The sequence below is a fragment of the Xiphophorus maculatus genome, chromosome 16, assembly GCF_002775205.1.
Source record: "Xiphophorus maculatus strain JP 163 A chromosome 16, X_maculatus-5.0-male, whole genome shotgun sequence".
Lineage (NCBI taxonomy): Eukaryota > Metazoa > Chordata > Actinopteri > Cyprinodontiformes > Poeciliidae > Xiphophorus > Xiphophorus maculatus.
The window spans coordinates 6,088,339-6,103,345 of record NC_036458.1 but is presented as its reverse complement, the minus strand read 5'-3'; the positions used below and the strand labels follow the sequence as shown (position 1 = coordinate 6,103,345).

The 15,007-nt window shown below is 37.3% G+C and overlaps 1 protein-coding gene across 5 annotated transcripts in view; it reads left to right on the top strand.

The window, feature by feature from the left end:
- Window positions 1–15,007, top strand: part of cacnb1 (calcium voltage-gated channel auxiliary subunit beta 1) — a 42,420-nt gene that overhangs the window by 11,369 nt on the left and 16,044 nt on the right. For all 5 annotated transcript variants that reach the window (XM_023348947.1, XM_023348946.1, XM_023348945.1 and 2 more), the window contains 4 exons: window positions 11,414–11,533; window positions 11,646–11,768; window positions 13,543–13,679; window positions 14,428–14,495. In XM_023348947.1, the coding sequence (XP_023204715.1) occupies window positions 11,414–11,533; window positions 11,646–11,768; window positions 13,543–13,679; window positions 14,428–14,495 (448 nt within the window). The remainder of the gene's footprint in view (window positions 1–11,413; window positions 11,534–11,645; window positions 11,769–13,542; window positions 13,680–14,427; window positions 14,496–15,007) is intronic.

The window sequence follows — 15,007 nt, the reverse complement described above, 5'->3', positions numbered from 1 at the left end:
TCCGTTGACAGATATACGGAAGTGGATATATTTCCACTTGACAGATTAAGTGGATCTTTCTGTGCCATACTGGTTTGTATTTTTCTTTGCTTCCCATGTTCTGACTGTACCAGGAGTTTCCATTTTGGGCCGTGTTACAGCTGCTCAAAAGGCGCTGCGTTTTTAATTAGACTTCCAGTCCCAGTGGCTGCGTCGGTGCACCAGTCTTCCCAGCACCATCACCATTTCAGGGGGGCTTCTACATGTTCCTCCACAGGCTCAGTTTCAGTCTATCTAGCTGTACAACCTCAATGTAAACTTGTAACTAACAGGGTTTTTATACTTCTTGAAATTAGAAATGGCAGATATATGCATTTATGTTTACAATCTCATAATATGTTTTATGTTCCAAGCAATATATTTAAAAAGATTGAGCTCTTAAAGTGACAAGCTCAGACTTCCAGCTCTCTCTCTGACTGCCATAAACCCCAAAATAGTCACATCTGAGAAGCTGGTTCCCAGAAAGAGTCGCCATATTTGTTTGTTTGACAAAATCACTTAAAGATTCTCCACATTGTTTTGACCGAAGAGATCGGAGCAGAAATCGAGTAATTAAGTTGACCAGCCATAATATTATAACCAACTGCCTGATACTGATTGGGTTGCTACCACAGTGGCTGCTTTTACGTTGACCAAGAGGTTTTCTGGATGTAACTTCAATGGAAACACTTTTCTCGCATCACACAAGTTATGTGACCAACAGCCGGATGTTACTACTGGTGGAAATGACAAAGAAGACGATAGGAAGTGGTAGGATGATGATGGTGCGGCATCACGAAGTTACTTACTTCGTGAATAAACTTAGTCACCTGTAGTTTTAATTGTGTTTCTTATTTAATTGAAACACTGCAATTGCAAAATTGTGTTTTTTCCACATTAGCAGAATAAGTTCTGTGCCTTTTTGGAGTGGAAACATGGCTACTGGAAGTTGTTTTTTTTTTTTTCAATTAAATTCTTTTCTTTCAAGTGCAACTTGCTTCTTTATCACATCCATTAGATGCTTCATTTGAGTTGGATTTGGGGAATTTATTTGAGCGGTCCAGTTTAGGTCACGTTTGTCTTACTATGTTTGCAATAATTTACGATGTACAACCTCATCAGCAAATTTTAAATTGTATATTTGTACTTTGACTGATAACACATCGAATACTAATAACGTTTTCAAATGCATCAAAACTGAAGTAATACTCTTTTTTTTTGGTTTGTGAATGCCTCAACACACAAAATACTGTCTTTTTCTGTCTGATTCAAAGCTGATTTTACTATTAGGCTTTTTTTGTCTTTTGTGTTTCAAAAATTCAAAACAAAAGCACATCTTATGACGTCATTGCTCTACTCGTTTATTATTTATCGTTCGCTTTATCTCCCAGGCTCAAAATAACCTTACATTGTCCTAAGCAGCTTGAGTTGCTCCCGTGTTTCATCCTGATCCAATGTGTTTTCCTCATATTCAACACACACGAAGCAAAGGTCCAGCTGACATAAAAGCAAAATGCTGTCTGCTTCGATCGGGCAGCCGGGGCTCCCACATGTCAGAACGCCACAAACGCTGATGCATTGTGTTTTCTGACACCTTTCTATCAGAACCGAATTTATCTGCCATTTCAGCTGCTGTAGCTGTTAGGTTTTTGGATTGGTTTGTCCACAGATTGGTTGTTTTCTCTCAATTCCTGCTTTCGTTTTTGTTTTTTCTTTCTGAACCCTAAAGTCAGTGAGCATCCCTCAAGACATTTAGACATTTTTGCTTTATACAAAATGGTTTAGGGAGGGAGGGATATCCATTAGCTAATATATCAACCACTGCTATGTAGCAAAATGGAATATTTGTTGTCTTTTGACTAATGTGCTAGAAACTAACATCACTTGAAGTTCAAAAGTGAAAAAAATTGACATCAATATTGGCAGTTTTGTGAAAAAATTGTTCTCTATCTTTAGGATTTTTTTCCTCTTCCTACCTATTTTTGTCATACTTAATGGTTTTGTACCATTAATAGCTTCAGACATTTTTCCAGACCTGAGGGAATACAAAATGCAGTTTTGCTAAATTAAAAAAACTTCCCAAAACTAACTGGTTTACATTTGAAAATGTAATTTTCTCTAAAACGGTGCCACTCTTGATGGTAGCAAGTGGCATCAAGCATTGATGGTTACTCTAAATGAAACTTTTACTTTGTGTTTCAGTCAATCTGAAGTCAAGAGTTTGACTAGACCATCCAAAAATATTTTGAGTTGCTTTTTTTTGAGACATTCAGAGTGGACTTTGGATTGTGAATTTAAGCTTAAGATCAGATTGGTGTTTGGGTTAGTTGAATCATTAACACTGATTTTAGCTGCGAATATTGAGACCTGGATTGATTTATAGTTTGTTCGGGGGTTTTGTGACGACCTGGATCAGTTATTGATGTTGTCTTGGAGTTATTTTGGTTGTCCACGTTTTCATATTCCCTTTATTTGTGGATCATGACTCCTGCTGAGGTTCTCTGGAGTCTCAAAGCCTTAGAAATGAATGAATGTAGTCAATGAATTTGTGTTTCACCAGCTCTTGAATCAGTTTGTTGCTTTTAAGGCAGGCGGACAGCAGTTTCACTGAGTTAAAACAAACTTTTTGTTGTTAACCACAGAAATAGAAATCTATGAGGGGTAAATGCTTTTTCACTGCACTGTAAATGTGGTTGAAAATGGTAAGAGTTGAATGCATATACAGCTCTGGAAAAAATTAAGAGTCCACTGCACTGAACCCCATTGAAAAGCTCATGGTTTTTCTGCCAAATATTGATTTCTGAACACTTCCTTAGTGTTGTTGTTTCTAAATGAATGTTCATTTTATTCAAACATATACATATAAAAAGTAAAATCAGAGAAACTGATCATTTTAAGTGGTCTCTTAATTTTTTCCAGAGCTTTAAATTTTTTGGACATAAAAAGTATGCCTTGTGTTTTTAAATGAAAGTCTTGTAATTCAGAAACTGTGCTTCTGAATTAATATCTAAAATCAAACATGATCCAATCAGGCTTGCATTTGGTATCTTTTACAGATGTAATCCTTTTTAAAATGATTAACTGACTGAGTTAGACTTGTATCAGACACTCTTTAGTGAAGGCGGGAGTATTTCGGTTCAGTTGAGTCCATTTATGACTCATGTTTCGGGCCATTTCCACACAGTCCAGCCAGTTTCCAGGATGCGACAGAGAAGTCAAGAAAGGCCAGTAACAACCACCAGTTTAGAGATTATGTCCTCTTGGACTCATTTGTTTTCTCTTAGTCTGCCTTTCTCCACCTCAAACGGAGCTAATCTCACTCTTTATGAATTTATTGCATGCAGAGCTCAGTATTGGTGTTACAGTTTCCCTTCCTTGGCAGGAGACATTGTCTTCCTCAGAGATAAACCAGAAAGGATATTTAATGTTCTCACTTTTCCTCTTTCTTTATTCATTATCACATCATCCAGTGTGATAAGTGTGAAGATATTTTTATCTGTTTAATTATCAGGGTACGGGGTTCGCTGTACGTGTTAGCTCTCCGATGGTAATCACCTCTTAGTCATCCACTGTGGATTCTTGGAACACCTGCTGCGATGTTCCTGTTTCTTCGTGGCAGTAACAGATTAAAATCTTTAAACTCTGCGCTGTTTTCTGGCATCATTACAGAACAGTACAGTTAAGATTAGTTACTGTGTTTTTTTTAAGCTAATAAAACAAAGGAATGAATGATTACTAAACTATCACACCATTAATGCCAAGTCAATATTTGTAAAGTCTTGTAGAAACAAATCTGCTTCTTCGTTTTTGCTGCTGCTTTTCAGGTCTCTCCATTTTTCTTAGTTGCTCATCTTTTCCCATCGTAGCCGCCCTCCTTTTCCCACTACCCCGTCGATTCTGCTGCTCTCTTTTCCCAACTGCATTGATTTAGTGTTTTTTTGTTTTTGTTTTTGTTTTTTCAGCAATGAAACATGTTTGGCAGCTTGATGACTCAACAAATGAGAAAAGTTTGCAGCAGATAATTGAATATTCCCAGGAAAACACCAAAGTTATGAGAAATGTCACAGACAAATTATGGCATCTTGTAAATCAGATGAGTTCAGACTTCTGTTTGTTTGAAGCTTTGTGTCCCAACAAGCTGCCCCCACACTTATTCAAATAACTGGAAATACAAAATATGTATGTGTAAAAGTTGGGTTCAGTGTTTAGGATTTTCTTCCACAAGTTCCTTATAATAGTTTGTTGCAATTTTTTATTCATCCTTTGCTAGTTTTATTATAGTGCCATGTTTTAGGATATTGCCTAAATATTTTCATATCATATTCTTTCATGATTGTGCCTTACCTTTCGTTAAGTTCACCAGTCTCTCTTGCAACAAAACATCGACAAATGAACAAATAGTCCTCTGGCTTCTTTTGAGCTGAGTGGCCTTTCATCACATCATTACTTGTTCTCCCTTTAGATAACGGAAAACTCTAACCAGCTTCAGCCAGGATCTTCACAGGATGTTTTATTTCTTTTTTTTTTGCGTTTCATACATACTTATTCCACCAAGCATGTTGTGAGAGTCAGAACTTGTTTCCCTCTTGAATGGTATGATGGCTAGGCATTGCAATACTCTTTACACAACTATATATTTTCTCATCCTGATATGTTAGGGTATTTTCGTGTTAGATTGGGAACCAAAATTGCAAGATTTGTTGCATGTTCAGCAGGTTCAGTTTGTTTTCACACTGCAGTGTGTTAAACAAACTAAACTCTTTGAAAAACCTTTTACCCCACTTGTTGCGCTGCAACAAGAACCACTGAAGGAAACTACATGAAAACCTCTGAAGAAGACATGAGTGCAACTTCCTTCCTCACAAAATGTAAACATAACTGGAAAAGTATGCATTTTTTTTGTAGGATTTCTATTTTATCCTGAGCCATGTCTCACTGCATTAAACTCTTGCTTGTTTTGGTTATATTTATCCAGAATGCTTTTTGAGCAGTCTCCACAGTCCATTTGCATTCACAATTTGAACCACACCAGAGTTCACTTCAACCAAACTGACCAGAGTTTGTGTTTTTGGTCCGATTGCGCATTCACAACTCCCCAAACAAACCAAACTTTCCAGGCAAACAAATTGGAGTTCAACTAAAGTGGACTAAATGGGGTTGGTGTGAATGCACCCTTGAATGGTCACTTTTTTTTTAGTATTCACACAAGGAATCAGTGCGTCTGAGGTGTTGCCTTAAAATACTTCCCCACTGAATTAGACGATGATGGTAGCATCATATGGGCTTTCCCAAATGCCTTAAGACATACAACCCTTAGTTAACCCTTTCTGACCTAAGTTTCAAATCTCCGCCTGGATATTTTTGCTTATTTTAATTTTTCACAGTTCTTTAAATGTCCTGTGAGTAAAGATATTTGCTCATTTATCCAAAACAACTGGAACTTTCCATATATAGCAAGTTATTTCTGCAACCTACAGTCTATTTAAAGAGCGCCCCTCAGATTAATTTCAATCCCTGCTACGGCAGGGGTGAAATTACCGTAATAACCTGATATTGGCTGGAAAACGCAACGTCTCCCCTTTCAGAAACCGTTGGAATTTCGCAGATAGCGCAATGTGTGGCGGAATTATGGTACTGCAAATTTGGCTGGATCATCGGCGCTACGTTCGCTCTGGAAGGGTTAAATAAACAACTTTAAAATTACCTAAATAATTTAGGTAATCCTAACTGACTGATTTATTATGTAAGAAGTGATCCAGAGGTTTTTGTTTATAATTTTAACAAAAAATGCTGGCTTGCCTATTTCTACAGCGCCACAGTAAAATCTACGAGAAGTATTTGAGGGCATTTAGTGATGCAGTTCAAAACTTACACATCCTTTCAGTGGTGTTGTCATTATGCCTCTGGTTTCACTAACTAACCAGTGTACTGCTTATGAATGTATGCTGCTATAATGTTTTTCCAAAGCTGAAACGTCTGGAACATTTTGGCTTTCTATTCACCTTTTTTTATTTATTTACAATCGATTCCTACATGTAGGCGCTCACCTCTCATCGCTCGTGTAGCCCTGACTCGCCCTGGTTACTATGACACTGCTGAGGTCTCTGCCGTGGCCCAGCCAATAGAAAGGCAGCTCTGCCATCAGGTGGCCTGTTTCTATTTTGAACAGGAGCTGTCTGTGAAGTGAAGCAAGCAGCTAAATTAGAGACACAACCTAATGACATCGGGAAAGGAGGAGTGGATAAAATAAACAGATGACTCAGACACTCATCCACATGTAAAAAGTCATAGCTTATTGCTCTCCCTCCCTACTGCCTTCGCTGCATCACCGACCTGTTGTGGCAGGCCAGTTAGACGATGCTCTTGCCACTTTTTTCCATCAAAGTGTTCCAGTGGGAACCTCATCAGGTATTTCTTAGTCACTGCCTCGTGTATGGATTCACCTGAACGCCTCATACGATGACTCAGACCCGCTAAGTGGGGGTACTGCTGTTATTGTCCTCATTAGATGCTGTTTGGAACTCACAGTGCCACCGCCGCACCACTTTGACCATTTCGATAAATGGAACAGGAAGTGGCGAGCAGCCGTCCAGCGCCCTGGTAACAGGGAGTGCCCACTCTCATTGTGCTGTTGCCAAGTCGCAGAGCGCCTCAGTGAAACAGGTGGCAGAGTGAGAATCAACATTAGTGTTTGTCATTTCACTTCAAATCCTGCAGATACACATGGACAGCCGTCAGAAGCAAAGACAAGGTTAATCACACATAAAAAGATGTGCAAACATTGACTCATAGCAAAGATGTTGCACCCATAACTGTTATTTTTCCAGACATTTGACTCCAGCCAAATATCTGTACTGTTTTCTAGCTATTATATAGTTGGAAAAACATAATTCTCTTTAAGTCTGCTTTAAAAAGTAGCACAAAAACATCCTGTTATTTCTAAAATATTCAATTTACGAACATTAAAGGTGCAGAATTTAACTTTTATATATACAAAAAAAGGTTTTATGCATATTCGTTAAAACTGTTACCATATTATAGCAGATAATCTGTGACTATTTGTGACTTATAGGCTTGTCGGGATAACAGATTTTTTTGCACAATTAATTGTCTCAGAAGTTATTGCAATAAAAGATAATATTGTTGTTTTGAGACCATTTTCAAGTAATATAATAGTAATGGCATAATAATGCAAGAACATATTCTCGAAGATCAATGAACTTTAAATTCTAACATTTATTTAACACTGGAAGACATTTTAAATATCCAAAATAAGAACAACAGAAAAAGCAAATAAAATGAATTATGAAGTCTCTGTAAACAAAACTGTTCTTCAACAAAAGGGCAAGTTGAGACAAATGCACCAGACCAAAACGTTTTGTCATCTCAAAAAGAGAGCGATAAAAGAAAAAACAAGAAATTGTCCAAATGGAAATGATTGAACTCAATCTAATTAATCATGCAATTAATAGATTTATTGCTTATTGTGTATCAGTTGGAGGAGACTAAGAGTGAGTTTTCAGCAAAAAAGGCTCAGAGTGAGTTTCGTACAAACCCAATTCTCACTGTTGAGTACGATGGAGGACTAGTGAGGCTGTGGGCTTGTAACTTTATTGTTAAAAACAAAAACTCCTTGAAACATCAGGAGTTTTTAAATGAAAATGACGGCTTCTGCCAGTAAACTACTGGACAATGATCCAAAACATATGAGCATAGAAATCAAGTTTCTTCTGTAGCTATCATGGACTTAGTGACGTAAAACACACTTGATTATAAACAACTCTTCTGTAAGCGTTTCAGTCCAAACAGAAAAGATTGCTTCTGTCTGGAAAACACTTTTTTATTATTATTCTATTATTCTTATAGTTGTTACACAAATAATAAGTAAGTATCGTCCTGCTTTTCTGCTGCCACTCTTGGGGAAATATAAGATATCAAACTTGTTTACTTGATTTTACTGTAAATTTAGTGTTTATCAGCTGATGCTACTTTCAAATAGTTAAAATAATAATAATAATAATAATAATAATAATAATAATAATAATACAAAGAATGAAAACTGTATAATGCAAAAGTAAAAAAAAAAAAAAAAAAAATTTTAAATACCTTGTTACAGTTATTTGGCAGCAATCGCCTATATGAGTATGTCTTTAATGGCTTGCCATACTTGTTTTAAAGCTGAGTCAGCATTGATGAACACACATTTTAAGGGCGTCTACCACTTTCCGTAGTCTGACTGGATTTAAGGGCCACTCAATGACATTGTCACTCCTTCATTATCTCTGTTTTGTTCTTTCGGTCTTTGTTAAGCTGGAGGACAGATCGTCACTCTAGTCTGAGTTACGAGCAACTCGGTTAAATTCAATTAAATCTTTTCCAAAGAATTTCTGTGTATTCGGCTGTCGTCATGTTAACATCCTTTTATGTCTTTTCCACTTTTGTTCTTTGCTGTTAGATTTAATTAGAGTTTGAGTTTCTTTTTATGAGAGTTATGATTTCTGTTTTGTTTTATCCTTTGAATATATTTTTCCTGTACTTATTGTTGTTATCTTGCTTTCGTTCATTGAATTATGCTGCACTTTAGTCAACATCTGTTGGTCCTGTGTGCTATACAAATAAACTGACATAGACTAGAAGTATCTGTCAGTCTTGCAACAAATCTGAAGAAGCCTCTGACGTGCTAACAGCTCAATTTTGAGGCCGCAGAGATGATATTTAACAGTCACGTGTCCTAAATTTACATTATCAGTTGTTGGCAAGCACTGCTAACCAACCTCAACTGCTTTTGCTGCTTCTCTTTAAATATGATCATGATTAAATATCATACAGAAACAAATCTATATATATTTTTTTTATTATTATTATTTTTGTTTTGCCGATCACGTTTACACTTACAAATAAATGTTTGTATGTATTCTATAGTGAGAACTGCAAACGACCTGAAAGTGTCCCGCATGCGCAGTAGAGGGCGCAATAACGTCACACAGAGGTGCTCAGAGTTTTGCCAGCCGCCATAAATTGCGGAAGTAAACATGGATGCTAACGGTGGAGTGTTTCTTATGCATGTTGAAGTTGTTGTCCGACCGGAGCCAGAGCCGAGCCAGCACAGTAATACTTAATCCTCATTATTGTTCGCCATGATTGTTGTTTGTCTTCCCGCTTGCGCGTGTCAGGACGCAGAATAGTGACGTTTATCGAGTATCAATGACGCTCCGGACCTGGCCGTTAGGATTCATGTCACATTTGAAAAGGTCGGATACGCATCGGATGTCCAACTGGTTTGGGTCGCATTCGGAAAAAAGTCCGACCTGTGTTGTTCACACTCTCGTACAAAGATCAGGTTCAGGTCGCACTAAGGCAAAAATAAATAAATAAAATCGGAATCGAGCCACTTCAGGCAGTAGTGTAAGTGTGAACTCTTCCTTACATAACAGATTTCCATAGTAAGTTTCACTATTCTATAATTTATGTATTTTTTCTCCAGAGTTCAGGTTAAAGAAAGGCATTTTATTCTAATCATGACCTGAGAATTTTGTTTCTCTTGATATGAAAATATCCATGGTGTATTTCTACCCATATGCACGTCCTAATCACATTCTGAAGTCTGCAAAAATCATATTTTTACTTCAATCATATAAGATTTTCATTTTCAAGACAAATGTTATTTTGTAATATTTTCAAATAACATAAAACAGATTGGATTTGTTCTGAATCGAACTCCAGAAGTATATCTGAGGACAGCCGATTGCTGGACCTGACGGGTGTGAAGTGTGACTAGACTTGAGCAGGATTTTAATTTTTTTTTATCAACATTGCATATGGCGTATGTCATCCATGTGCATTCTCAGAACTATTTTAAAAAGCCTACACCTAGTGAGTCACTTCTTCTGCCTGGTACATTCAGCTGTCCCGCATTCTTGTCACTACCTCCTACAAAGCGGCAAGCCAGCCTGTCAGCTAAAAAAAAATACACAAAAAGAAAAAATAAAAGTGGGACGGTTATATAAATTGAACACTCAAACTCTTCAGAAGCTGAGGAGTGTGTTGGGGCCAGGCAGCTTTTTATCCTGTCATGCTTGTCTGTATCAGGGTCAGCAGGGGAGAGTCAAGTTACAGCGCATGAGTGGTAGATGTGATGGAAACTTTAGCCACTTCATGAGAATTTTATATCCTAGCTGATTTAATAAAGAGTCCCCAGTCCATGTATTGTCCGTACTTGAGGCACCCACACATTGCGGCATTTGGAGGAAGGTCTGAGACCTTGTGTACTCTGTCACTCACTTGTTATGCATCATTTCCACCTCTGATTGATTAGAGTCAGCTTACAAGCAATATGAACATACATCAACATGTGTTGCTGTATGTTCGCCTGAGGCCGGCTTTACTGCTCAGGACGAGAAGGTTTTCAGTGCTTTCTGAATTTAATGGCACTTTTTGTATAGAACCTTGAAATCTTTTAAAGCAGCATCAACGTTTCACACTAAACTTGTTTGAAAAATGAAATATTTCGTTAAGGTTTAATTCATTGGAGGAAAAAATTTGGAATATTTTAATATCATAGCAACTGTTTTCATATCATAGTAATAATAGTAATTGTTTCCAGAAAATCACAATTACAAGTACCCAGTGGTGGGTACAACTCTGCTAATCCGCTAGCTAGTTTTTTTCATTTAGAAAGTTTGCTAATTTTGATTAGCTTTCCCTATATTAATTTTTCTAATTCTAAAGCGCTAAAATTTACATGGCTGTTTTGTAAACTTTTAGTTTAACATAGTTTGACATCTGTGTTGAAGTTAACCATTAAGAATTTTTCAAGTAGCGGTTTATATTTATGCTCTTATTTTGAAGTGGTTGAAGACCGTTTATGTCACTTCCTCTCCTTGTGTTCTCTCTCTTAACTTTTCTTTAAACCATAAATAAACCGGAATAAATAAAACATAAACAGTAGAAAGCAAGATGTAAATTACAGAGCATATAAATATCTTTTAAGGGCAGATATAATTTGAATTAAAATTAGCGCTTTAGCATTAGCTTCTGCTAAACATAGTGTTGGTGTAGTGCTTTAACAAATTCATCTCTTGTTCTTGTTGAACAACAGGAACAAGATATAAGTTATATCTTGATGTTAATAAATAATGAATATTTTTAATTTAAAGGGTGGTTTATCATTTTTGGATGTGAGATTATGCTAATGTAATGAAAGGATGTTAACCAGGAGCACCATTACATGTTGAAGCAACGAGTTCAAAGCACATCACAAGAGAAAATAGAAGGGAAAGAAGCATACATGTTATCTTAGTCTGGTTTTTCTTGCTAACAAGGTGTGATTCCCAGCTATTGTCTTCTTGTTAAATATGTTTTTCTCACCTATTTTTTAATTAACTGTGAATTTCAGGGCTCTGCAGACTCCTACACCAGCCGGCCGTCGGACTCAGACGTGTCCCTGGAGGAGGATCCCGAGGCTCTGAGGAAAGAGGCCGACAGACAGGCTCTTGCCACGCTTGAGAAAGCAAAGGTCAGTCATCAGTAGGATGATGTTTTGGCCCTGGTTAACCTGTGTGCCTTGAAATCTGGACAACTCCCAGCATGCTAGTGTCTAATACCTGCTTCTGATGTTGTTATTCCAGACCAAACCAGTGGCATTTGCTGTGCGCACCAACGTTGGTTACAACCCAGGGCCTAACGATGATGTTCCTGTGCAGGGCATGGCCATTTCCTTCGAAGCCAAAGACTTCCTGCATATTAAAGAGGTTTGGACGTCGCCTACAGTCTCTATTCACTAGAGAACACACAAAGATCACAAAACTGTGGTCTTTGTACCTGAGTCCTCAACTGTAATCTAAAGGTAAAACCATGATGTCAGAGCAGCCTGGATGACACACAGAAAGACTTCAGGCTCCTCTGCCACAAAAGAAACTTGCAGTGATGGTGGGTGGAAAGCCAATGAGGTTTTCTGCTTGCTGCATCGCTCCGCACAGCCACGCTCCATTGAAACCATAGCAGGCCATGTGTGGGTGTTGGTAGCAACACAGCCTGCATTGCAGTAAGAAATAGGTCCAGAGCAAAAAATACACAAAATTCTTATATTTCATGTTTATATGAACACAGTGCTGCTTATAAGTCTCAAGTTACCAATGAGTCATATTTTCTTCATATTTTCCACCCAGGGAACCAAACCTTCAAACTTTAAAGTGGTCTTAATGAATAGCTCTTCATGCTTTCTGAAGAGCTTTTGAAGTTTTCTTTACAAAAGTTGCTTTTTCACATTTATTAAGCCACTTAACTCTGACCTAATAATCATCTAGGCAGTAAAAAGGACTCCTAAATTTAGCATTTCGTCCATACTTAACACTTCATAAAATAATTTTTCTTTTCATTTATTCATTCAAATAAACAAAACCTCCACAATTTTACAAAGATATTATAGTATTTGAGCACCTATATGGTTGTTCTTAATCATATAATAACTAAGATTTCTCATATTTTTTATTTAATCACATGCTTCACAAAAGGGAAAGTAAAAAGATTGGATTTTAGATGCTCTAAAAGGCAACTAAAGTTCACAGAACAACTTTGGAAGGTTGTCAGAAACCTTGAAGATCATATTAAATGACAGCAAAATAAAGCGAAAACAAAGTTGCCCTTGATCAGCTGTTTTTACTGCTGTATGTGCTGAAAAAGACAAGTATTTTGTTGTTGATTTGTCAACCAGAAATTACTTGCTGCATTCTTTTTGTCTGTGCAGGAGGCTCCACTTCTGCTTTTCAAGGTGTATAGTTCTATAATTGCTCATCTGTTTGCAGCCATCTTCACGTTGGAGTAGGCCTGTCGCAATAAGCAATAAATCGCATGATGAATTAAAACAAGCTCAATAATTTTAATTTGCATAATTTATCGATTTTGTCTTTTTTATCTCTTTTTACCAAAAAGTGGATTATAAAAAAACCTCAATCTGGTGCTTTTTTGAAGGACAAATTTGTTTACACAAACTTCATAATTCATTTTATTTGTTGTTTCTGTTGTTTTGTTTATGTATTTTGCATATTTAAAACATCTACCAATTCAAGTGTTAAATGTTCATTAGAATTTAAAGTTTATTGATCTCTGAGAATGTGTTCTTGCATTATTATGCCATTAGTTATATTAGTTTAAAACAACAATATTACCGTTTACCGCAATAACTTCTGGGACAATTTATTGCCTAGCAAAATTTGTTATTGTGACAGGAGTGTTATTATGTGGAAGTGTAAACATTGAGTTGGGGGGGGCATGGCAAGCAGCAGCTTATTTGGATTTAAAGTGACAGAGACCCTAAAACAACTCAAAATAGGAAAAGTGAGCAGACTATAATCTTATTATCTAAGAATGATTTTGTGCTAAAAATTTAATGAACATGTTTCGCATAGGCCATAGATATTCTAACCTGTTCATGGAACTATAATAGGCCACCTTTAAATTTTGATGGCTATATCATGCTTTAGTCATCAATGTGTGCTGATATCTCACTGTTTGCCGTATGCGTAGAAATACAACAATGACTGGTGGATTGGACGCCTGGTGAAGGAGGGCTGTGAGGTGGGCTTCATTCCCAGCCCGGTCAAGCTGGAGAACACCCGCCTGCTGCAGGAGCAGCGGATGAGACAAAATCGGCTCAGCTCCAGGTAACGGTGAAAGGTCCTCTGTGTCTACACTACCAGCAGCGCAAACAACATCCCTGCTTTTCAAAAAAGGGGTCAAACATGAATCACTCCTGATCCACTAGGCTCTGTAAAACACACCAAAATAGACTCTTAAGCAAAGCTGTGAGTCACTTTATTACTCTGAACTTCTTCAGTACACACACACACACCCGGCTTCTTTTGTTGCCGTCTTTACAGACATTTGCTAGGAAGTTGGCAGTAAGTTAATGCTTTTTGGTGTATGGAAACTGTAATGTTTTAAAACCCTTCAGAATGTAACGTCATAAATCAGAAGGCTCCGCTAGCAATCCCTGCCAAGCCCAGCCCGTCACCTAGCAACCCCAGCCCAGCCCGTCACCTAGCAACCCCAGCTGAGTGCCATGCCATTTGGCTAGCTGGTTTTAAACTTGCTAGAAAAGGCAAGTGATTTGTTGTTGATTTACCATCCAGTAACCTCTTGTACTTCTGCTTTCCAAAGATGTATAGTTGTATAATTACTCATCTGTTTTCACCCATTTTCACTTGAAAGTGTAAACGTTGAGGTAGGGCAGCAGTTTATTAAAGTGACAGGAGGCCCTAAAACTGAAACCTTTAATTATCTAAGAATAGTTTTATGCAAAATATGTAATGAACATGTTTTGTATTTAGCCCATAAACATATCGTAACCTGTTCAAGGAAACATAGTTAACTTTAAAACACAACTAATTTTACTTCCTTGTACTTTTACAGTAAATCTGGAGGAAGCTCGAGTCTGGATGTTGCCGTAGGAACCCGCAGGCCTACCCCGCCAGGAACAGGTAAGATCAAACAAACAACCTGCTGTGTTTGCAATCCTGAATCAAGGAATAGTCAAATGAGACGGCTGCTTGATTTTTTAGATGAAGATTTTAGTAATTGGCTAGTTATTCAAGCATGAAATGAATCATGGCATGTCTCAGCGGATTCCTCAGAAAAGTGTAAGAGGTCTTGGGAGGTCACTCATTAGCACTCAGGATGCGACTGAAATAGAGACGAGAACAAGCTACGCTCATTAGAGCTGTTAAGTATGTCTGGCCTGTGTGAGTCTGCATCCCTGTGTCTCTGTAGCTGAAACAAAAATAAATCAACACAAACAATTGTTGTTTACTTTAACTGTATTTGTCAAATGGAGGTTCATACCTCTAAAACTGCAGTACATTTTCTCAAGATCGGCACGAATTTCATGTTGATTTGGAGATTTGAATCTTTTTTCTTTCTTTTTTTTCAATGATCATACAACAAACAACTTCAAGCAAACATTTTATCTAATCCACAAACTCCTGTGATCATT